Source organism: Alternaria alternata (assembly GCF_001642055.1).
Source record: "Alternaria alternata strain SRC1lrK2f unplaced genomic scaffold CC77scaffold_19, whole genome shotgun sequence".
Classification (NCBI taxonomy): Eukaryota; Fungi; Ascomycota; class Dothideomycetes; order Pleosporales; family Pleosporaceae; genus Alternaria; species Alternaria alternata.
The window spans coordinates 433,030-454,482 of record NW_017306208.1 but is presented as its reverse complement, the minus strand read 5'-3'; the positions used below and the strand labels follow the sequence as shown (position 1 = coordinate 454,482).

At 51.2% G+C, this 21,453-nt stretch overlaps 11 protein-coding genes across 11 annotated transcripts; 6 read left to right on the top strand and 5 right to left on the bottom strand.

The window, feature by feature from the left end:
- CC77DRAFT_942862 (hypothetical protein) lies at positions 1-2,900 on the bottom strand (the record flags this gene model as incomplete). Its single annotated transcript, XM_018534884.1, has 6 exons — positions 1-107; positions 141-870; positions 926-1,595; positions 1,645-2,556; positions 2,605-2,693; positions 2,742-2,900. 6 exons carry the CDS (start codon positions 2,898-2,900, stop codon positions 1-3), a joined length of 2,667 nt encoding a protein of 888 aa, XP_018382649.1.
- A 1,146-nt stretch (positions 2,901-4,046) lies between these two features.
- On the bottom strand, positions 4,047-6,689 carry CC77DRAFT_1023380 (FAD/NAD(P)-binding domain-containing protein). The gene is made up of 3 exons (XM_018525654.1): positions 5,684-6,689; positions 4,582-5,636; positions 4,047-4,485 (listed from the first exon to the last, which is right to left on the bottom strand). Exons 1-3 carry the CDS (start codon positions 6,210-6,212, stop codon positions 4,306-4,308), a joined length of 1,764 nt encoding a protein of 587 aa, XP_018382648.1. The 5' UTR covers positions 6,213-6,689; the 3' UTR covers positions 4,047-4,305.
- CC77DRAFT_283148 (hypothetical protein) lies at positions 6,405-6,916 on the top strand. The gene has a single exon (XM_018531018.1). The coding sequence runs from the start codon at positions 6,517-6,519 to the stop codon at positions 6,772-6,774; it is 258 nt and encodes an 85-aa protein (XP_018382647.1). The 5' UTR covers positions 6,405-6,516; the 3' UTR covers positions 6,775-6,916.
- Positions 6,810-9,045, bottom strand: CC77DRAFT_1023379 (acetyl-CoA synthetase-like protein). Its single transcript, XM_018525653.1, has 4 exons — positions 8,565-9,045; positions 7,757-8,516; positions 7,460-7,697; positions 6,810-7,400 (listed from the first exon to the last, which is right to left on the bottom strand). The coding sequence occupies exons 1-4, from the start codon at positions 8,878-8,880 to the stop codon at positions 7,059-7,061; spliced, it is 1,656 nt and encodes a 551-aa protein (XP_018382646.1). The 5' UTR covers positions 8,881-9,045; the 3' UTR covers positions 6,810-7,058.
- A 65-nt stretch (positions 9,046-9,110) lies between these two features.
- CC77DRAFT_283178 (NAD(P)-binding protein) lies at positions 9,111-10,199 on the top strand. Its single transcript, XM_018531019.1, has 3 exons — positions 9,111-9,299; positions 9,351-9,699; positions 9,750-10,199. The coding sequence occupies exons 1-3, from the start codon at positions 9,233-9,235 to the stop codon at positions 10,174-10,176; spliced, it is 843 nt and encodes a 280-aa protein (XP_018382645.1). The 5' UTR covers positions 9,111-9,232; the 3' UTR covers positions 10,177-10,199.
- Positions 10,059-11,295, bottom strand: CC77DRAFT_283199 (NAD(P)-binding protein). The gene has a single exon (XM_018531020.1). The coding sequence runs from the start codon at positions 11,126-11,128 to the stop codon at positions 10,223-10,225; it is 906 nt and encodes a 301-aa protein (XP_018382644.1). The 5' UTR covers positions 11,129-11,295; the 3' UTR covers positions 10,059-10,222.
- A 474-nt stretch (positions 11,296-11,769) lies between these two features.
- Positions 11,770-13,627, top strand: CC77DRAFT_969684 (aldehyde dehydrogenase X mitochondrial precursor). The gene is made up of 2 exons (XM_018535795.1): positions 11,770-12,382; positions 12,453-13,627. The coding sequence occupies exons 1-2, from the start codon at positions 12,035-12,037 to the stop codon at positions 13,566-13,568; spliced, it is 1,464 nt and encodes a 487-aa protein (XP_018382643.1). The 5' UTR covers positions 11,770-12,034; the 3' UTR covers positions 13,569-13,627.
- Positions 13,628-16,015: 2,388 nt separating this feature from the next.
- On the top strand, positions 16,016-16,530 carry CC77DRAFT_1023376 (hypothetical protein). The gene has a single exon (XM_018525652.1). It carries the CDS (start codon positions 16,032-16,034, stop codon positions 16,512-16,514), a length of 483 nt encoding a protein of 160 aa, XP_018382642.1. The 5' UTR covers positions 16,016-16,031; the 3' UTR covers positions 16,515-16,530.
- Positions 16,531-16,675: 145 nt separating this feature from the next.
- Positions 16,676-17,452, top strand: CC77DRAFT_282730 (hypothetical protein). Its single transcript, XM_018531015.1, has 2 exons — positions 16,676-17,375; positions 17,450-17,452. The coding sequence occupies exon 1, from the start codon at positions 16,837-16,839 to the stop codon at positions 17,296-17,298; it is 462 nt and encodes a 153-aa protein (XP_018382641.1). The 5' UTR covers positions 16,676-16,836; the 3' UTR covers positions 17,299-17,375; positions 17,450-17,452.
- A 178-nt stretch (positions 17,453-17,630) lies between these two features.
- Positions 17,631-19,181, top strand: CC77DRAFT_1011678 (hypothetical protein; the record flags this gene model as incomplete). The annotated part of the gene is made up of 2 exons (XM_018523725.1): positions 17,631-17,667; positions 17,701-19,181. The coding sequence occupies 2 exons, from the start codon at positions 17,631-17,633 to the stop codon at positions 19,179-19,181; spliced, it is 1,518 nt and encodes a 505-aa protein (XP_018382640.1).
- Positions 19,182-19,544: 363 nt separating this feature from the next.
- CC77DRAFT_282647 (alpha-ketoglutarate dependent xanthine dioxygenase) lies at positions 19,545-21,299 on the bottom strand. Its single transcript, XM_018531012.1, has 4 exons — positions 20,895-21,299; positions 20,606-20,827; positions 19,989-20,537; positions 19,545-19,940 (listed from the first exon to the last, which is right to left on the bottom strand). The coding sequence occupies exons 1-4, from the start codon at positions 20,949-20,951 to the stop codon at positions 19,587-19,589; spliced, it is 1,182 nt and encodes a 393-aa protein (XP_018382639.1). The 5' UTR covers positions 20,952-21,299; the 3' UTR covers positions 19,545-19,586.
- Positions 21,300-21,453: the final 154 nt, after the last annotated feature.

Genomic DNA, 21,453 nt, shown 5'->3' with positions numbered 1-21,453 from the left:
TTACATATCAAAAGCACCTAATCCATCCATGTCCACCTCACCACTCCATTCTTTCGGTAAACTCCAGTCATTCTCATCGCCCAACGGCATGAAATCGAGATTGACCCCTTCGATCCCCCCACCATTGCCACCACCGCCACCACCACCACCACTTGTACCAAGATCGTCAAACGCGCTCAGCTCGGGGAAATGTGCGTTGGCAAGTTGGTTTATCGGATCCTGCGGATCGTAATCCGCACCCATCCATGCGCCCGAATTGCGATTCGCAGCATGAGACGACAACGTGGTAGAAGGGGTAGATAGGTTGTGAGAAAGCTCAGGAGGCTCGGACAAGCTAGGCCAGCCCGTACTACCGAGTTCACTCCGCGGCGTCACCAAGATATACCCATCGTTGTTCTGGCCGGACGGGTCATCGAAGCGAGGTGGCGGGGGAGCTTTGATACTAAGTCCGCTGTGTCGACCATGATCAGACGACGGCATACTCATGGTAGTGCTCATACTCATCGTCCTCGTTTTCCTGCTGTTTCCGCCGGTACCTGCTCGCGGTCTGCCGCGGCTGGTTTGTCGTTTCTTGGCCCATTGTTGGCTGCTGTCGGCGTCCATGTCTATTGTGCTGCCTCTTCGCGCTGGGACGGTCGAGGATGCGGGCTTGTACAGATTAAAGTGTGTAGAATTGGGGGGTTCGGGGCCGCCGCGTAGTTCGACCATCACGGCACGGAGGACGGTCGACATGCGTTCTGCAGGTTGATAGGTGGATGCCATGTCTGATAGGGCGGCGGTGAGGCATTCAAGATATTGCATGTTGTTGGCGCGGGAGGTGGGGTCTTTGATAAATGCTAGGGCTGCTACGAGGGCTGTTGCTGCTGTGCCCTGGATAAGATGCTGTTAGTAAGTAGGGAGGATGGGGGATAGTGGTGACACATACTGCGTGTTGCATACCCGTTACGAATATCTGCTTCGTGTCGAACCGTTGGCGGTGTTGCCAGTATATCCTGGCTACGCGAATGGCATGTTTCGTGCATACTGTCCTGCTCAGCGCCGAGAAGTGGTCGTCAGGTCCAGTCTCGTTGCCTGCTTGGTCTTCGTATAACGCGAACGGCCGGTGGAGGAGGATCAAGCTAGCATGGTACTGCTGGTGCAACAAGAAAAACGAGAAGGGAGCCGTCGCAATATTAGCTGGCGTCCAGCGCAACTGCTCCGGCAACCTAGCGTACCAACTGCTGAACTCGCGATCCAGCGCAGCCATGCGCATATATTGGTTTCGGTCCACCGCGGTGTGCGAGTCAGAAGCAGTGTTCTGCGAGCGGTGCGGATCCATATTCTCAGTTATCTTGCCAGCGAGCTCCATGAGGTCGAGAAGTGCTTCGTATATCATAGTTTCCATGCTCTTCCCTAATCCAGCGGGACGGCATGTACCAAGCCGTTCAAACTGCTTGGTCAAGTGATATATCTCGAGATCAGAAGGTTTCATTGATGTCGGACGGCCCAGGAAAAGTGCCCAGTACTTGTCGTATATGACGCATGCCCAAAGCGTCATTTGGCGGATCTCAACCTCGCGTTCTGGCAGACCGGATAGTCTTGTATCAAGATGAAGACTAGACAAACGTCAATACATCATCTCGTTTTCCTCTCAAGAAGACTTACCCAATGTCAAAAGCAAGTCGAACGGCCATCCCGCCGTACATCCACCCCAGATTATCTCTACCGACACCACACTCGAGGTCGCCCAACAACAACAAGGCAACAACGCTGGGTATTCCACCTGGTCGCTCTAGCTCATGATCAAGCATGTACTTTGCTTCGCGATGCAGTGTACTTTCCATACCCGGCAGACCGATTCTTCTTATGTCGAGCCTCTCTTTATTCGCAAAGCGGTAACCCATAGCCAAAACGCAAACATGTAGGAACCCGGAGTAGAACTGTGTTCGGCCATTCTCACGATCTTCATTGAAGGCATCCTGGTGCAAGACATGGATAACAGGATTATAGCATTGCCAAAATAGATCCATGAGGTAATCATACGTTTCAAGTGGAAGGGACCGGATGATCTTGTCTGCGCGTCGAGCTTGCTCGTTCATCTCTTGGGTTGCGCCAAACGGGTTGATAGATTCGGAATGCACGTGGCAGTTTGTTGTTGGGCCAAAATATCGAAGGCGGCCATTGAGTTGATCGAAGCTGAGATGACCGCGCGTGGAGAGCAGACGGTTTACCATGCCATCCTTCTTCGGAGGTGGCAGTATGGACGGCGAGCCAGCGCTCTCTGCGTCGCCGTTTGAGAAACCGGGGCTATTCGTGTTCATCTCGTGCTGTTCGAATACAGGATAGTCGTCTTGAGGACTACATTGGCTACTTGGGCTGGAGTTGTTTTCGTCGTTGGCCACTTGGTTATCACCAGTTTTGCGGCTGGGAGATGCGCCGTCTTCGTCGGGTTGAGGATTATGGCGCGTCTTGGGTGGGTGATTCGCTGGTGGCAACTCCTCACCTCGTTCTTTCAGCATCGTCTCTAATAGTGCTACTCGATCAGTGAGAGAGCACATATACGCCCTCGAGATCGGTCTATCGATTTGTCAGCTCGATACAAGCTCGTGGAATCACACTACGAACCGTCTTCGTTCGTCGTCATTCTTGATGATGCATTCCACACCTGATCTCTTACACTGTGTGCATTCCGTCTCGCCCGGAGGTACCACACACTGCGAAGTCGTCAGAACACATCTTGGAGATAGCTAGGGCAGACATACACGTATCCGGCGGTCGCGGCACGAGGCGCAAGCGACAGACGCCCTGTGTCGAGGTTTCGAAGACTTCCCTTTTGATGATCCTTTCTCCGACGTACCTTGCTCCTGCTTGCTGCCAGCTTTGGGAGCAGGTTCCTGTGGATCTGAATGCTGTTCGTTCATCTTATCTTCAGCTGTCATTCTACTCTCACTGGCCATCGACTTTGTTGCTCAAATGATGAATGAAGGTTACTGTCTCACAGGCTGAGAATGGCTAGGAGAAGATACCGGTGTATCGCGCAGTGTTGTGAACGTTGCGTGAAGGAAAGTCGTAGATCCGCCAGAGAAGACGGCTCTCAAGCCTAAACTCCGACGTCCGCAAACATGAAGCGATCCAGGTCCAGCCTAGTGCTAAACGTCCACCGCCAGCTGTTGGAGAGAGAATCAGGCGTTCGACCCGTGGAGGTGGGGCCCCGCAGTTTCACTGTACTAGGCAGTTTTCATGCTATGCGCCCACGTTTGGCAGCTTGCAAATTTCTTCGCGAAAGCAGGCAACGAAAGGACATGTAGCTAGCAATGGCGCGGGCTCGACGTGCTCGGAACGACCTGAACCCTGATCCGGCGAGTCGTGATCCACGAATAGCGAGAGCCTGCAGAATCGAGAACACCTGCCTGCTGGAGGGCAAATCTACTGCAGGGTTCTTTTTTGCCCTCCCTCCACATCTTCGTTAACCGGCATTGAGCCGATCTTTGCGGAGAAGCCTACAGCTGACGTAGGAGCGTATTGCGGGTCACTTGGTAGGGCACGACAAGTCGCTTCGTCGCCTCGAGCCCATTGTCACATAGACCAGTGGCGTCAGAAGTTCGCATCTGTGCTCAGTCTGGGGCCGCTCTGCATTCATACAAGGCCCAATTGCAAGCCATGGCACACTGTAGCGTCGTACCTATATGGCGGTAGTCGGGAATTGCGATTCGTGTTGATGCGGAGCGAAGCAGAAATCTGGGGAAGCATGAGTCGAAACATGTCGCGATGAGCGGGGTTGAAGCTTGCGATTGGCGAGGCGGAGTCTCGGGGAGCTAGCAACCTAGTTACCATCGTGATGTTTGCCTCTTGGCGCTTTTGCTGGGACTAGGAAGCGAGCATCCGAAATATGCAATCCAGGGTTTTTGTTGGGCTAGCCATAGTGACTATAGCTTGTTATGCACATCGGGCTTCTTAGCGAACTTCGTCGGACGCCGTGCGGAACTGAGGGGTTCTTGATACCACTGGAGCCGCGACGTCACTGATGCTCGCTGATGCCTTGCAAGAAAATGGGCAGCCATAGTGATGCCCGGCAACGGATGTATGAGCAATGCAATAAGAGTTCAAGGGAAGTAGTTCGTCAAATAGCTAAGCTGTGAACGCTGATGGAAAACGCCCAGCACGCTCGGATGCCAATCGAAAAGAAACAGCCCGAAACCAAGGCCCAGAACTAGCTCCAATAACCGACGGGACGCCTGATCCATCGAGACGTGTCTTCTCAGCCCCAGCCACCAGCCCACCACAAAAGAATCAAAGAAACGTGTCGCATGTCTCCTTCCCAGCAGCTCAGTCAACATCCCACTCGTGGTCGTAGTTCCGAATATACGGACTCAAACCGTGCATGTCCCTCATTTTCGTCGCCTTCACGTCGCCATTGCCCAGGAAAGCAAATCGGTTCTTGTACCGGTATACGTAGTCGTAGTCTTCCCAGCGTGGTGTCTTGATAGATTTGAGGAAATGTATAGTCTAAACCATTCTTGTCAGCCATGCGTCGCTCCAATGCGGGGTTGATAGGGGATAAGCGCAAAGACGGGCGGGGATGCGCGACGGAAAACTACTTACAGCGCCAGGCCACAGGTAAATCCTATTCTTGATCTGCCCATTCTTGAACCAACTCCTGCATTCTTCTTGCCACACAGTTGTCTTGTGGAATTCGTCGAAATGCGCATATATCTCATCTAGAGCGTCCTGCTTTACGCTCATAGCTTTAATCCCTTCAGTCTGCATCTTCTTCATGCACTTGATGCTATACTCGACCGTTGTCTCAATACTCGGTATGAGCGTACCGTTACTCCAGGTCGCACCGGGGCCAACAATGGTATAGAAGTTCGGGAAGCGCGGTGCGGATACACCCATGTAGAGGTTAGGACCATTGGTCCAGTCTTCCTTGATGGATACGTTGGAGCCGTTGCGGACGGTAAAGGCAGGTTGAAAGGCGACCTGGAAACCCGTCGCGCAGACGATAGCGTCAAGTTTGTGAATCTTTCCGTCGCGCGTCTTGATACCTTCAGGCACTACGCGTTCGATGTCGTCGAAGACTGGTGTCACATTGTCTTGCACTAGAGCTTCGAGGAAACCGTCGCCAGGCGAGATGCGCCGGCAGCCAACAGACCATTTGGGAATGATGAATTCTTTGAGCTTCTCGTGGCCAGGGCCCATGCGACGATGCATCTCCTTGGTAATGACATCCTTGAACTGATTTTGAAGTTCAGAGTTCTGCTGGTACATTCCGAATAAGCTGTTGATCTCTGCTTCGATCTTCTTTCGGAATTCCAGGTGGTACTCGGGGTCTTCCTTGAACTTTTTGATATCCGCTTCGGTAAAGGTATACTGCCTTTGTCCTGGGTCGACGTCTTGTCCTTTTTGTAGATCATCGTTGAGTGCGCCAGCACCAAAAGGGGGCGATATCCACGTCGGACTCCGCATGTAGACTTCTAGCCCTTTCACAATCTTTTGGAGTGAAGGTACGATCTGCACGCTCGTCGAACCAACACCGATGACGGCCGCGGTTTTGTTTGTGAAGTCGACGCTGTGGTCCCAGCATGCAGAGTGTAGAACGGGACCCTTGAAGTCATGTAGGCCCTCGATATCCGGCCACTTCCAGTTGTTCAGGATACCTACCAATCGTTAGCACTATGGAAAAGGTGAGATATCGAGAGCTTACCTGAGCCGTTCACCAGGACGTGCGCCCAGTCCTTCCTCATCGAACCAGTCTTCGGATTTCTTATGGTGAGGCTATAACAACCATCTTCGTCGTTCCAATTTGCTTGCTCAATGCGGCTATTCAACTGCATATATTTTTTGCTTCCATGTCTCTCCGCAAAGTCTTCAAAGTATCCCTGAATCTCCTTGCCCGATGCAAAGAACGTCGACCAATCGGGCTTCGGGTCCCAAGTAAAGTTATAATCATGCGATGGGATATCACACGCAACACCTGGATACGTATTCTCATACCAAGTTCCGCCAAACTGCGCATTCTTCTCGTACAGCGTCAGCTCCCAAGATCCAGGCTCGAGCATCTTCTCCATCTTGTAGGCTAGACAGAGCCCTGATGCACCCGCGCCGACACATGCTACCCGCAGCTTGGCCGGCTTAGAATGATATTGATCGAGGATTCTGTAGGGCCCGTCAATGTGCGATGGCGGGTAGTCGTAGTTGTGACCGTAGCCATTGGTGTTGAGGCCGTTTGGCATCTCAGAACCCCCCATTGTCGCGATTGGTGAAACTGGCCGGCAAGCTTCTGGATCTATCGTAGGGGGTACCCGTGGTTGCATGGAGTGATATAATTAGGGAAGAGAACAAAGCGCGAGTGGTCTACGGAGATGGAGCCTCAAATCCAGCAGATGAGGTTTAAAGACGCAGCACCGTCAACATAAACAAAGAGGCTATGCGGTCGCACCACCATGTCGTGGCAATCCAACATCTCTGCAGTGTTTAGCCGCGCCTCGGGTGTCTTCATACACTGTACATCTCCTTGCACGCCGGTTGGTTGCTGTCATGCGGGATACAATAGGCCTGTTCGCAGGTGCCGTGGCCAGTACGAGACAGCCCCTAAGTTCGCGCGCAATGTGGCTGCATCCCAGGGTTAGCCAGGCCGAGATTCATGACTACGGTGACACTTCGATGCGCCATGGTGGGCATCGAGGGTGCGCATCTACTGAGGGGTCGCGGATGATGTTACGCGGGGCCATTCAGGCACGAACCACACCAAGGTGTAGTTGCCAAGACCTCACTTGTCTCTTTTTGGAACGGTGAAGACGGCGGTGTTCGGCAATAACATCGATGTCATGAAAGCAATCTGTAGTCGGCAGCTTGATTCATGCAACATCTGATTCGGACTTGAGACCTGGTGATCAGGCATTGAGAAGGTTTCTGTACCAGGTCCTCATGCTCGAGCCTGATGGATCTTCGCGCGGTTACTGATTGTCTACTTTGATCGAGTTCACATGGTATCTGACAATCGAGCAACCTAACCTAGCACTGCCAATGGATGCATGTGCGGATGCAATTGGCCCCTTAGTTGGGCATTTGAGCGCTGTCTACAACCTAGCTTTACCCATCTTCTCAGCATCTCTTTTCGCCCACTCCTTAACAACCTTCCTCATAATCTTCCCACTCTGCAACTTGGGCACCTCATCCACAAACGTGATTCCGCCAACAAGCTGTTTGTGTTTCGCAACCTTGATCTTCATATGCGCATGGATATCCTCCGCCGTAGTCTTGCCCTTGTACTCGTCCTTGAGCGCCACATAAGCCCTCGGCCATTCTTGGCCATCAAGCGTGATACCAACGGCAGCTGCGTCGGCAACGGGATCGAACTCGAGGAGCACAGCTTCGAGTTCTGCGGGTGCGACTTGGAGGGCGTTCACTTTGATGAGTTCCTGGGAAAGTGTCAGCGGGTTATGCGGTTGAGAGACGTGAGCGGGTGAAAGGCGTTTACCTTCTTCCGATCGACTATCCAAAACCATCCATTCTTTACCACGGCAACATCACCGGACTTGAGCCATCCATCTGGCGATATGGACTCTTTAGTTGCGGTTGGATTGCGCCAGTAGCCGAGACATATGTTGGGACCGCGGACATGAAGCTCGCCTGGTTGTCCTTCGGGGACTTCGTTGCCGTCGTCGTCAAGAAGCATGCATTCGCAATTCGGGTCCAGTTGACCCACACTTCCAGAGCTTCCAGAGTATCAGCAGCGAACGAAAAGAAGAAGACAATCAGCAGAGATCAAACTTACTCGTCTACGGTACCTCCCGGCACATGTATGGCTCCGCAGGTGACTTCCGTCATACCCCAGCCCTGTACGATCTCACACTGCAGCTTCTTGCTGATCTCGTTCTGGAGCTCTTTTGATAACGGTGCAGCACCGCATAAGATATCAGTCACACTACTCAGGTCATACTTGGACGTCTCTGGCCTCTTGCTGAGCATGACCATGATCGGCGGCGCGACTTGCAGGTGTGTGACTTTATGCGTCTGGATCACCCGCAGGAACTCTTCATATTCAAACTTCTTCATGATGAAGCAGGGTATCTGGAGCTTCTGGGCCATGGCGATGGTGTAAAGCTGGCCGTACGCGTGGTACAAAGGTAGAAAGCCAATCCATGTCTCCCGAGGCCGAGTGTCTGCGTTCCATGGCTTGTTAAGATACCGCATGAAGATGGTTTGTTCCAGGTTCGCGATGAGGTTGTAGTGGCTTACTTCGACGCCCTTGGGCAGCCCGGTAGTGCCGGAAGAGTAGTTGACTGTAGCTGTGGTTGTTGCTGCTTCATGCGCAGACAAGGTCGGGAAGCGGTATGTTTTGCTTTCCGCCGGGGACGGCAACATGTCTCTCCAGTCTTTGCAGCCCTCGACCGGTGCGCAGGGCTCGTCTGAGAAGAGGTGGACACGTCCTTCTGGAAGGCCTGCGCCCTTGGCTGCTGCTACGGCTGCTTTGATCAATGTTGGATGCGCGAGGATAAACTTTGCTTCTGTATTTGCAACTTGATGTATCATCTCTGGATGTTATTAGCACAGCGCCTGCTGCACTTTTAAGATCATCTTACCAGAGACGGTGTATGCTGGGTTTGCGCCGCTGAAGATTCGCTTGGATCCCACGATTCCAAGGTAGGCCACGGGAACGAAGATGTGGTTTGGGGTGAAGATCATGACCACCTCGCCCGGCTTGCTCCCAATGCGATCCAAACCCAACGCCAGCCGTTTCGACCATTGTAGCAACGATTGTGGTGTGAGATGCTGGTCGGTATCTTTGGAATCAATCCAAATTGGTGTGTCGGAAGGAACTGCTCCCTGAGGGAATAGATAATCTAGCAGATTGCATTTTGGAATGTCAAGAGTAGGGAAGGGTGAGGGGAAGGGCATTGCTGCGATGCGGTAGAGAGGATGCTGGGGCTCAGTCAGGGTAGAAAGAAGACGCGAGACAACCGTGATAGCCTTGAAGCCAGACAGCAACAGATGCAAGTGTCTTCATCGTGGAAGAGTGGCTTATAGTGAGGGCTCGTCATGGAAGAGGCGTTGATGCTACAGCCGGCCAGACGAGGTATCCGCGGGGGTGCATTGACGCGACGCGCCGCTTCCGAGGATATCGAACTCCACACTCCGAGCTCCCCACGACACCCACCTACCCCAGATAATCCGTCAACATGGCGCATTGCGAGATTGCTTCTCGTTTGCTGTTTCGCCATCTGCTCAGTCGAATTGGAGATTGATTACCATGTCGGAATTAAAAGACTTCAACCGCATGTTCAGCCTCGACGGCAAGGTCGCGCTGGTCACCGGAGGTAAGCAATGCCACGGAAACAACACCAGCGCATTCTAATCCTCCTCACTAGGCTCGAGGGGTCTCGGCCTCCATACTGCGACGGCATTCCTGCTCGCTGGCGCAAAGAAAGTCTTCATCTCTGCGCGCAAGAATGAAGGAGAGCAGGGCATTGACCAGGCCGTCGACAAGCTCAACAAGCTGCCCGTATCCGGCACAGCAGTGGGCATCGCTGCCAACGTCGCCGATACCGAGGACATTGAGAGACTGGTGAAGAAGGTGCAGGAGACGGACAATAAGTTAGACATCCTGGTGTGCAACGCTGGAGCGACGTGGGGAGGCCCTTTCGACCCGACACCAGACTGGTCGAGCAAGAAGGTGCTGGACCTCAACGTCCGCGGTGTCTTCAATCTGGCGCGACTGTAAGCATCTCCACCGAGACGACTACACGAGTGGTCCCTGACACCAACAGCTTCGCGCCCCTTCTCGAACGCGCCGGCACCCGTCAATCGCCCTCTCGCATAATCATCGTCTCCTCCACGGCAGGCACAACCGTGCCCCACGTCGGCGAGCACGGCACAATCATGTACAGCATCTCCAAAGCAGCAGCCCACCATCTCTCCCGCCAACTCGCCGTCGAGCTTGGGCCCAGGAACATCACGACTAATACCGTTGCCCCTGGCTTCTTCCCGTCGAAACTCGCAAACGGCTTGATCGAGATGCTGGGCGGGCAGGAAGAGTTGGAGGAGAATAACCCACGGAAGCGACTAGGAGAACCCGAAGATATTGCTGGCGTCATGGTGTTTCTGTGTAGTCCGGCTGGAGCGTACATCAATGGCGAGGATATAGCTGTGGATGGGGGTATGAGGCTCGCATCAGGACGCCATTCCAAGCTCTAAGAATACATGAATCTCGTTCGACGCGTAATACAAATCTACGTACAACTCAAGCGCCGTTCGCCCCATTCTGCTTGCCTCCTTCAATTCTAGCCAACTGCTTCGCCATGCTGGTATTCTTCATCATCTCCTTCATATTCTCATCGCAAAACTCCGGTCCGTTGCTGAAATACAAGTTGTTGCCGTTTACCTCGACCGTCAAACCCCAGTTGTCCTCCTTGCTCTTCTTCACACCTTTTGCATCTACTATTTCGCCTCCATCTACCAGTCTCACTACGCCATCCACCAAAGTCTCCATAGGCGTAAAGTACTCCACCGGGAAACTCTTCCACTCCTCCTGACTCAACAACCCCGTGTTGATCGTCCCGGGACATGTAGCAAACGTACGCACCCCCTCGTGGTGATATGCAACCGTGATCGCGCGGTTGAATTGGACCACGCCGGCTTTACTCGCACTGTACATTGGACAAAACTCTGAGGGGTACAGACCGCCGCACGATGCTGTCATTACCAGCACGGGATCTACATTCTGCCTTCCGTGCTTTGCTATCGTCTTGCGGAAGTAGTGGAGAGCGAGGTATGAAGTGTTTATTACAGCTTTCAAATTGATATCTACACTTAGTTGGTTTGGCGGAGGTGGTGGTGGAACATCTAGATTGTGTTGCTGGTAGAAGTTGTCGCGTTCGACGATGCCGGCGTTTGCGTAGACAAAGTCTATACGCTGGGATGTGTTGTAGGTTGCTTCGAAGGCGGAGACGAGGGACGTGTAATCTGTTACGTTTGTTTGATGGAAGTGTGTGTTTTTCAGCGTCGTGGTGGCGGTTTTGCCGGCTGAGGCATTGAGGTCGACGAGATGGATGGTCCAGTCTTCGTGAGTGCGCTTTGAGAGGGCGGTTGCGACAGCCAGTCCCATGCCTGATGCTCCCCCGGTGATTAGGGCGACTTTTGTGGGCATGTTGAAGAGGTGTTTCCTGGTTGAACAAAGGCTTGGACGTGGAGAAGGAAAGTTAGGTTGTTGGATGCTTTAGAAGTCTGAGGGTTCGTAGAGCACAGGTATAGTTTTCAGATCTTGAAGAATCAAATTCATTCTCATCATCATGAAGACTACCAGTAGAGAGCCTCTATCTAGGTAAGTAGCACGATGACGGCTCGCATCAGGAAAAAGCGAACACGTCCCGTGTGCTCCTTCTCCGCATGATCAGAAGGAAAGCATCTTCCGAGCTGGCTGTACCCAGTGACTGAATGTTTCTTTGCTGTTTGGAGCGTTTCGAGACATATATCGCTTTCTGATGCTAAAGAAGCAGTACGTACCTGAATCTACTTTACTCTTGCTCCATAAACAACCGTGGTATTACCCACCCTCGTATTTGTCGTTATGCAATCCTAGATACCCTACTTCTTACATGACTCTCTTCGAACACATAACTGTCGCTGGCATGATTCAGTATAATGGCGGTCATCTTCGCCAGGGTAGAAATGAAGCATGACGCGGGTTGCTGCGGGGAAGGTGGGGAAAATGAATCGACACGCATGAGCACCAGCGACGCGGAAAACAAACCGCGAGCGCTAGTTGCCGGGCCTCATCACTCGACACAACACATTGCCGCCAAGCTGACTTCTCCTCATGCAACGTTACACATGCGATTGTTCTTCCGAGCTCTGCCGCCACCAGCCTATGTACCTCTGGGGTTGGGTCTTGCCATTTTAGTTAAGATGACTGCTTTAGTGAAGAGATGAGATTTCGCCTATGCCAGCACCATCCTCGATACAAACCAATATACCCCTCCCATTCCTTCTTCTTTCTTGTTCTTCATTCTATTAGCTTCTCCCGCCCATCACCCTCTCTCATAATTCGCCCATCATGACCTTGCAATACTCAGCGAAGAACCTGCCCAAGCAGATATTCATCAACAATGAATATGTCGACTCAAAGTCACCCAAGAAGCTCACACTCCACAACCCTAAGAACGGGGAATTGCTCGCAGACGACTGCCCTCTTGCAGGCGAACAGGATGTAGATGCCGCGGTTGATGCCGCGGAAAAGGCGTTCCCAGCATGGAAGAAGATGAGCGCGAACCAGCGCCGGGGCATTCTGAACAAGTTTGCAGATCTCATTGAGAAGAATGCAGATGGTATTGCACAATTATCACGAATCTCACTGGGTGCCCCGGCGGCATTTGGTGCTTTTGAAATTGGACTTTGCGCAGAAGTATGTATGACCCTTTGCCAGGCTTCTGGTTCAACTTCGGACTCCGAAAGTGGTCACTAACCGACCTCAGGTTTTCAGATACAATGCTGGATTCATCGACAAGTTCGGTGGTGAGTCATGGCCACAGGAAGATGGCTTTCTTAAGATCGTTCGCAACGAGCCCCTCGGTGTCACAGCTGGTATTGTCCCCTGGAACGGACCCATCGGCACCATCGGTCTCAAAGCCGCTCCAGCTCTCGCAACAGGAAACTGCTTCATCCTGAAGCCCTCAGAAAAGACACCCTTCTCATCCCTAGCCCTCGGCACACTCATCAAAGAAGCCGGTTTCCCACCTGGTGTCTTCCAAATCCTTACCGGCGATGGAAGCACTGGTGCCTTAATCGCAAGTCACATGCGCATCCGCAAAGTAAGCTTCACCGGCTCCATTGCAACCGGCAAGAAGATCCAAGAAATGGCCGCAAAGTCCAACCTCAAGCGCGTTACTCTCGAGCTAGGAGGCAAGTCCCCCGCCGTCGTCTTCGACGATTGCAACCTCGACAATGCAGTGACGTGGACTGCCAATGCCATCACCGCAAACACAGGCCAAGTCTGCTTCGCAGCTAGCCGTGTCTACGTCCAAGAAGGCATCTACGACGCTTTTATCGAAAAGTACAAACAAGCCATGAAGGACAAGACAAAGGAGATTGGCGACCCGGATGAGACGTCTACGAATATCGGGCCTTTGGTTGATAAAGCGCAGTTTGAGCGCGTACAGGGATTCATCGAGCGAGGTCAGAATGGTCAAGGTACGCTGGCCGTAGGTGGCAAACGCATCGGTACATCTGGGTACTACCTCGAGCCTACCGTCTTCACTGACGTGGATCCAACATCGGAAATCCACTGCGAAGAGATTTTCGGTCCTGTTTCTGTCGTCAAATCCTTCAAGACTGAAGAGGAGATTATGGCGCTGGCTAATAACACCAACTTTGGGCTGATGGCTGGTGTTTTCACGCAGGATATTAACAAGGCGTTGAGGGTGGCGAGTGACTTTGATAGCGGTATGGTGGGTGTCAACTGTGTGAGCTTAATGTTTACCATGACGCCGTTCGGAGGTAGCAAGGAGAGTGGGCTGGGGAGGGAGTGTGGAGTTCATGCGCTGAGGGCGTTTACGGAACCGAAGACTATCATGATTAATATGAACTATTGAGTGGGGAAATCTGGGGATTCGGGTGTAAGGTACAACTTAGAAGGTATCTACAATACGTCATCTTTCTTCAGCCACACTTGGAAGGCTGACTGTGCGTCGGCCCTATCGTTTCCTTCCACTATAGTGGCGCAAAGCAAAGCTAAGAAGTAATCGAATTCCGTGGCCTGCAACTAATGCGTGATAGTACGCAAACACAACAAGAACGCAGCGATTCATCATCGTTGATGACTCGTACCTTGGGGCTGATTACCTAGATAATCTCGTGTTCATGCAGGGGTCACTGTCCGCGACAAAAAAGCAAGATACGAGCCGCTGTACCGTGCCCGTGCACTCAATGCACGATTGTGGCACAGTCACGGAGCTGTCAGCCTCGCGCATCGCCTCCAGGCCTCCTGTCATCTCATATAACGTCAAAGTATGAGGGCAATTATTGGTTCCAGGTTTATGCTGACTTCCAAGACTAGTTACCTACAATTCATACCGCTTCTACATTCTTATCGTCATTCCGTCGTCATCACACCAACATACTTATCTCTATCTGGATCATGGCCGTTCCGTTCGGATTTTCTGCGGGTGATTTTATGGCGGCAATCCACCTGGTTCATAAGATCAGCACAGCTTTACGCGAAACGGATGGTGCGAGCTCGCAGTACAATCAGACTATTGGTCAGCTACAAGGCCTTGAGGGACTACTGCGAAGTGTGCAAAGTGCCTATTCTGCAGATGTTGATCCTCAACAGCTCGAAACGTTACAGTTACTTGGACATCAATGTTACATCCCGCTCAACAAGTTTTTCTCAAAGATCAAAACTTTGGAGCCCAGCCTCGGGAATCTCGGTACGAAAAGTGATTTTGTCTTCGACCGGGCTAAAAGAGCTGCACGCAAGGTAAAATGGGGTGTTCAAATTAAAAAAGAGGTATCAGAGCTTACTGCTGCCATGGGGGTTTCGATTAACGCGATCAACATGCAATTACTTCTAATCAACTTGTATGTACCACAAGTTCCGTGAAGACTGAAGTAGGCTAAAATTGACTGCTTTTAGCGAACGGCAAGAGAAAGCTGGATCTCCACTTGAGACCTCTCTGCAGCCCTTGGACGGTCTCAACTCCGAGATGAACAGTTTCCAAAACCACCTCGGTGCACGATTAGACTCTCTTGCTACAACGACATCTGTGGAAAACATTGCGCAGACCCTCCGAGACATGCGCCTAGAAGCTGTAAACGATCGCAATGCACAAATGGACACTATCCGCAAATACATGGAGAATCACATGGGTCGTTTCGACACGGGTCTCTCGCAGCAGGTATTAGAATCGATCAAACTACTCGATTCTAAGGTCAAAGAACATCTAGCTCGATCAATAATAAGCACAACCCAGAACACGGCAATGCCAAGCCCAGTGTTCAGACCGCTCATACCTGCCGATCCTAGGTCATCGTTTCAGGATAATACCGCGATGCAGAGAGTTGAACATCAACTCGCCGCACAAACCCGCCTACTGCAGCGACTCGAGAAGAGAGATATGAATCCTCAGTCGGCAGACCCACTACCTGGAATCAAGAGCAACGGTATGATACAGAGTGCCCAACATACCATCCGGCAATCTATCCAGACCATGCTGAGCTTCTTCGGAGCTGGAGTAAATGCTCTGTTAATGAAGCTGTGCATCGCTCTGCCAGTTATCCAGCACATCCTCAGAACTCTGCGAGTACTTCCTCTTCTCATCTCTATCCCCATCTCAGACAGCATACTGTTTGAAGATGCTTTGGGTCGCATAGTACATCTTCCATACGTACATTTTCGACACCATGCGGTATTCATGGCACGCTTGCGATGCGAATTTAAGAACGTTCCAGGCGAGCAAAAGGTGCTTCTAGAACAATTCCGCATATTTCGGCGGAAATGTTTCGACGAGTTTCTCACCAAAGATAACTGGGATAGTGCTGTCCGTCCAGGCTCCAAGATAGCCATGTCGATTCAGCTGGACAGTTACGATGATGAAGGCGTCGCATGTCCTCGATGCGAAAACATTAGGACTGACATGAACACGAAAGATCTTTCTCAATGGTATGTTTCAAGTCTTTTGAGTAAGCTCATACTAACCACTAGAAGCACCGTCTGCGGTTTGAGCTGGACTTTGCAAAAGTTTAACCTTCTGGACATGCTATCAAACGCAAACCGCGTCCACGAAGCCACATCAAGTACATCATTGCAACGAGATACGTTTGAGGTGGCGGAAAATGTGTCTTCTAGCTCATCTACATCATCGCCAAATCATCTCGAAGCTGCGCTACCTTCACGTGTCAATGAAGGTATCGAAAGCTTCAAGATGGTCCATATCCAGTCACAAAATGCCAGCGCCCAACCCTATCAACCTCGCGGCTTCAGAGATTTCACAGTTGATTCTGCTCTTTGTGAAATGATACAACAAAGTATTCCCCCCCGGCAAGGGTCAATATATATGTTCTGGCGCGAAGACTCTCCCCAAATCGTAAAGATTGGTGCTAGTCGGCGTGCCGTCGAGGAACTCTTACGAGGCTGGAACCGTTCATGTGGGAAGGAGTATGTGTATGACCAGGAGCTATATAAAGGGACAAAAATGGTAGTGCCGTTCGCGCCTCAAGTGGAACGACTCATATTTACGGAGCTCAAGAACTACAGGATACGTATAGAATGTTCCGGCTGTAGTAAATCACGCCAAGAGGCAGCTGCGAAACCTATAGGAAAGTACTCACGGATGAGGAATACCGCGACTACAGGGAAAGTATACCACAGAGAGTGGTTTTGTGTCTCTAAGAGACATGCCCTTAAGGTTTTCCAGAAATGGAAAGCCTGGATAATGCTTGACCCGTATATGGAGAATGTTCATGGAGAATGGGTGCTCAAACGGTCTTTTCTTGCCAATACAAGCGCAATATGTCAACCTTTGACAATGGAAGACTGACGACTCATCCCGCTGCAGACAACACTGTCAATAACAAAGCTATGTAGATATTCAAAATACACTTGCTAGTTGCAGTTAGTTGTGAGTCGAACTTATCTGTATCTTGATCACTAGTGATTTCGCGCGCGATGCAGGATACGCAGATCACGTTCCATATTAGGTCGACCTGGACGGAGCAGGACAGCTTAAAGAGTTGTGCATCCGCAAGATCAATGTCTCGTCGGCTGCATGGCAACTTCGCAAGAATTTATCAGGACAGTCACCGAGTCTTCGAGTGCTATGGCCGCAGCTTTGCCTCTGCTAGTGAGGCGCAGGTGTTGTGATGCGACTGTTGTTGAGGAGGCTGGCAAGTAGCGACAGTGTGGCCGGCGTGGGGCTTCCTCCACCTCGATCCCCAAACTGGAAGCTTGGAACCTCGGAAGCTCGCTCACTCCCCCACCACACGTCGGGAAGTATCTCATCCACGATGAATACCTTGGCACCCGCTCATCCACAACACGCATGGTCAGCGGCAGTTTTTCTCTCTCTCCCAGATTCTGACACAGGTTATAATGTGGCCACCTCGACATCCTCGGCTTATGTCCTGCGCCATCTGCAAGGTTTCAGAAGCCAAGGACCGCAGATATTGGATCTCATCGCTTCTGCCTCGCTCAGCCCTCTATACGCCTCATGGTGCTCTTCGCACAAGATCGCGCGTGCGACGCAACATCTGCAATACACAACGCCCTTTCATTCGTTTTCGCGGATTGGCGTTTGCCCTGCGGGGCCGATGTATCTTCCCTAGGCTGTATTGAGCACTTGGAGGTGTGTCTACATCTCAAATGACTGGCAGACGTGCCCTTTACTCTATCATCTGACAAGGTATGCATCTCTTGGGCTTAGTTTGCCTTGTGGCGGTAACCGGTCCTCCAAGGCTGACTCGGTTGCTACACAAGGCTGCGCAACTCCGGTGTGTATTGACCTCTTCTCCCTTGCCCAGACCGGCGAATGGAGTACTACACCTTATCATCATGAATTATGAATATGAAGCCCTTGAAAACACGCCAGGTGCCATCCGAACTTTCGTTCTGCATCCAGCGGAGCAACTCGACGACCCGATCTTGGGTGACCTCCAACATGTCTCGCATGAGTCCTACAAATACACAGCCGTATCGTACGTTTGGGGAAACCCTTTGCATGTTCATAGTATCCAGATATCAGGTCGACCGTTTGGCGTTGCCGACAATCTCTTCAACGTCCTTCGCAGTTTACGCGACCAGGCTGAGCCGATCAGTCTTTGGATTCGCGCTTCTACAAAAGCTGATAGAGGAGGACTCTCAGTCGTATCTAGAGGATGCCAATTATACTTCTGCTTGGGAGTCTCTAATCTCACTGCTCGATAAACCTTACTGGACGAGAGTCTGGATCCTGCAGGAGACGGCTATCAACCCAAACGTGCTGTTGAAGTTTGGCGCCAGCTCCAGTAAGCAGCAGATTGCTGTGAGCTTTCTCTCGGAATGGGACAACATACGTTTTGAGGTCGTCTCAAAATGGCGTGAGCTACATCCCGATGCCGAATGGGAAGGGTCAATGATGCAGAAGTTTGACGCCATCTCGAACAACGTTTATAATATGGGTCACCTACCGCCTCTAGTTCCTTTGACTGCGGACGAATTTCAGCCGTTACTGCAATGTCAGGTTTGCAATGGGCCCCTCGCGTCCAATCCCCTCGACTACGTTTACGGTATCATCGGTCTCTTCGATACCCCAATCTTGCCCGTCGACTACAGTCTCTCACCACGGGATCTATTCCTCAAAGTCGTCGAGATCGTCCAACACCGGAGCGGCAAATTGGATTTCTTATCCTGGGCATGGGGAAACTATGCACAAGATAGTTCAATCTTTCCCAACCAGCACAGCATACCCCGTTGGTGTATTGACTTTTCTTATCGAACGAGATTTGTCCGGCCAATCCCCTTCGCGAACTCATCACAGCCACAACGCCTCATTTGGGATACATTCTATCATGCGGCCGGCGAAACGAAGCAGAAGATAGATTTCTGCCTCGAGAAGGAGAATACTGCTTTTTGCGCACGAGGGATATATGTCACTGACATCGGCACAGTTGGCAGTTTGGCCAATTTTGATCATGGCAACAGCATTTGGCCGGAGGATTGGGTCACCATTGGAGGATTCAAAGATATGAAAGCGCCGCTCAAGCAGCGAACTGCGAGATCCGAGCAACATCAACTTGAGCGCTGGGCAACCGCATCCGACGCTTCCAATTCCGCCGCGTTGAACATTTGGTGGCGTACTGTTTTCGGCGACACACTTTCACGAGAAGCTCGTATCGACTCGTCGGACGAAGACCGCTTCAGGGTTCCGCCCAAATATCGAATAGGTGTGGAAAACCTATGTAGGTATATGACGGAGTATCTACAGATACAAGTGCATAATGGTAGGCGTATGTGCAGAACAACGAGTGGGCAACTAGGTCTTGCGCCTCCGGGTGCTAGACCAGGAGACGCGGTTTTCGTTTTGTTTGGGGGTGATACGCTATATGTGCTGCGACAACAAAAGTCAGGAATGTGGCACTTTGTCGGCGAGTGCTACATAGATGGTATGATGGATGGGCAAGCCATGCAGGAGGATAAGGAGGAAGTGGGAGTGTTAGTTTGTGCAGATTAGAGCGCCAGGTCGGTTTGGAGCTACTAGAAAACGAATTCAACGTCATAAGCATGCGTATATAAATACTTGTTCCACGTAGTCAGTGACTGAATTTAACAGCCTGTAACACTAAGCCGTGAAACTCACGATAGTTGGGCCAGGAAAAAACGAGTTGTACCTGAGCCAAGTGGGCGAATTGCTAATGTGGAGGACATCAGACGTGCGATAGACGTCGCGAGATCTGAAACTATTTCACACCTACCGAAAATGCATGTTAAGGTTGCAAGAAAAGCAACAGGGCTGATTGCTAATTGCATTTTCAACTTCATGTACTTAAAGTGACAGATATCTATTGCATCGCGACTCCAAGCCTAATCTCACAATTGTTGGTGAGGTAGGTCACCTTCAGGCGGGCCAGCTTCTCCGTTACTTTGGAATGTCTGGAATGGGCACTGGCCCTACAGGCGGCTTTTTTGTAGGCATGAAGGCCTGGTGTATGGTCCTAACACCCCAGCTAGCAGGATAGTCAATGTTCGAATGGAGTAAGCCTTGACTTCCGAAGATAACCAAGTCCTGCTCGTCCTCTGGGCCCACCCAAATATGCTCAGGCCGAATAATTCTAGTGTAGATATCATCCAAAAACTTCCTTACTTCGCCTAGATCATCGATGACCTTCGCAGTCTCATCTGGGCCATTGCGGATAAATAATCGACGAATCAAGTGCTGTATACACATGAATGACTTCTTGCCGGTAACGGGGTTAACCCAGACCATCGGGTACTACACGTCATTAGTGTTTGAACGATATAGCTTCGAGTATAAACATACTTTTTTTTGCCATTCTTTCCTTGCCCCTCCCAACTTAAGCAGCTCTTCTTCTGGCTGCTCCCTACCCTCAGTTACCACGCCTAGGCCGTTCGGAGCATAATGGCAGTCCTTGAGATTCTCAAATGGCAAGATGCTGTACTCAGCCCAACTGTGGTCGGCCATTCTCTTTTCCTCGTCACTTAGCATGTCGTACAGTTGTTCAACGTCCAAGAACGCCTGACGTCCCGGCTTCACTTCCATAGTCGTGCCTGAGCCATCTGCCCATTCTACAGTTTGCTTATCCAAGCCTTCTGTAGGAAACTTGATGGGTCGGAGGATAGTGAACTTCGTAAGGTCGTGTCGCCAATACATTCCGTTCATGTACCACACGTGGAAACGGGTACGTCCAGCTTCAAAGTCCTCGTCTGAGAGCGGTACGCTGTAGTAATGGCTTACACTAGCGTCACCCATGTCTAGGCCTGGTTTGCCGTAGCGCGGGTCGTTTTGGGGGCCTTTTCCAATGAAGTAAAACAGACCCGCATCAGGAACCTTGATAGCCTGGAAGGAGTCCTTGATGGATATTAGCGCTCTGCTACAATCCGTTATGATGTTCATGTTCCAGTCTGCTGTTGACTTACCCTGAACCACTGGTGAGGGTGGAACAAATCCATCAATTTGTCGTCATCCTCAATGATCATTTCTGGATCGAGCGCTTGAAGCAATTCCCAGGCACGTTTCGGTTTGAGATCATGTTGGCGTTTGATAATTACGAGTTTATGCTCCCAGATCGCTTTCTCCAACTCGGCCACTATCTCTTCAGTAAAGTTGTTTAGATCAAGACCTGTGATAACAGCTCCAAACTAAGGAAAGTATGGTAAGCAGGGATATTGTAGATCAGTTGTGTTGTACAGATTTAATGACTCGTACTTTGCATGTCTTCCCTTCGGGGTGGGCCAGAGGCTCGATGTTGAAGCTGCTCGCCATAGTGTCCAGAATAAGGGACAGGTGTATAAGTCAAGTCTTGCGCGTATGGAAAGTGGATTGTAGCTCTGGGATTAACAAATGATAGGATAGTTATCGACTTATGTGGAACCATGGCTTCGCATTGTAGAGCCTTATGCACAGGTTCGGGGAGTTTCGCAGACGAATTTGGCAAGTGGACGTCGGGGTCCGATGGAGACCAAAACATGCCGAAGCCCGCTACGTGCACACAGCCTGGACATCGCGGCGATTAGGTGCATTTCGAGAAACTATGTCCTTAAACATGATACTAGAACAGTCATTTCTATCAGCCGTTACTTCCATCTCGTCGGAGCACCCTCATGAATCCATCGGCTCATGTCCGGGGAGAGTATCATATGAAGCCGTCGCGTGCCTACAGTCGCTCTGTGCCTCCTCTAGACGGCACGATCTCGGGGGTATCTGTCCATATCTAACCGACGCTAATCTAGCCCATAAGGCGCGAAACTTGCGGTTGTTGGCCTCG

Bases quoted from the DNA above. Each gene is read 5' to 3' on its own strand.
- CC77DRAFT_1023380 (XM_018525654.1), bottom strand. From the start codon at position 6,212: ATGCCAAACGGCCTCAACACCAATGGCTACGGTCACAACTACGACTAC. The intron at 5,637-5,683 runs GTAAGCTCTCGA...AACGATTGGTAG, and splicing joins CGTCCTGGTGAACGGCTCAG to GTATCCTGAACAACTGGAAG. The intron at 4,486-4,581 runs GTAAGTAGTTTT...AGAATGGTTTAG, and splicing joins TTTACCTGTGGCCTGGCGCT to ACTATACATTTCCTCAAATC.
- CC77DRAFT_283148 (XM_018531018.1), top strand. From the start codon at position 6,517: ATGCGGGATACAATAGGCCTGTTCGCAGGTGCCGTGGCCAGTACGAGA.
- CC77DRAFT_1023379 (XM_018525653.1), bottom strand. From the start codon at position 8,880: ATGCCCTTCCCCTCACCCTTCCCTACTCTTGACATTCCAAAATGCAAT. The intron at 8,517-8,564 runs GTAAGATGATCT...AATAACATCCAG, and splicing joins CCCAGCATACACCGTCTCTG to AGATGATACATCAAGTTGCA. The intron at 7,401-7,459 runs GTAAACGCCTTT...ACACTTTCCCAG, and splicing joins GGATAGTCGATCGGAAGAAG to GAACTCATCAAAGTGAACGC.
- CC77DRAFT_283178 (XM_018531019.1), top strand. From the start codon at position 9,233: ATGTCGGAATTAAAAGACTTCAACCGCATGTTCAGCCTCGACGGCAAG. The intron at 9,300-9,350 runs GTAAGCAATGCC...CCTCCTCACTAG, and splicing joins GGTCGCGCTGGTCACCGGAG to GCTCGAGGGGTCTCGGCCTC. The intron at 9,700-9,749 runs GTAAGCATCTCC...TGACACCAACAG, and splicing joins GTCTTCAATCTGGCGCGACT to CTTCGCGCCCCTTCTCGAAC.
- CC77DRAFT_283199 (XM_018531020.1), bottom strand. From the start codon at position 11,128: ATGCCCACAAAAGTCGCCCTAATCACCGGGGGAGCATCAGGCATGGGA.
- CC77DRAFT_969684 (XM_018535795.1), top strand. From the start codon at position 12,035: ATGACCTTGCAATACTCAGCGAAGAACCTGCCCAAGCAGATATTCATC. The intron at 12,383-12,452 runs GTATGTATGACC...AACCGACCTCAG, and splicing joins AAATTGGACTTTGCGCAGAA to GTTTTCAGATACAATGCTGG.
- CC77DRAFT_1023376 (XM_018525652.1), top strand. From the start codon at position 16,032: ATGTTCTGGCGCGAAGACTCTCCCCAAATCGTAAAGATTGGTGCTAGT.
- CC77DRAFT_282730 (XM_018531015.1), top strand. From the start codon at position 16,837: ATGCGACTGTTGTTGAGGAGGCTGGCAAGTAGCGACAGTGTGGCCGGC.
- CC77DRAFT_282647 (XM_018531012.1), bottom strand. From the start codon at position 20,951: ATGGCGAGCAGCTTCAACATCGAGCCTCTGGCCCACCCCGAAGGGAAG. The intron at 20,828-20,894 runs GTACGAGTCATT...TACTTTCCTTAG, and splicing joins CCGAAGGGAAGACATGCAAA to TTTGGAGCTGTTATCACAGG. The intron at 19,941-19,988 runs GTATGTTTATAC...AATGACGTGTAG, and splicing joins GGAAAGAATGGCAAAAAAAA to TACCCGATGGTCTGGGTTAA.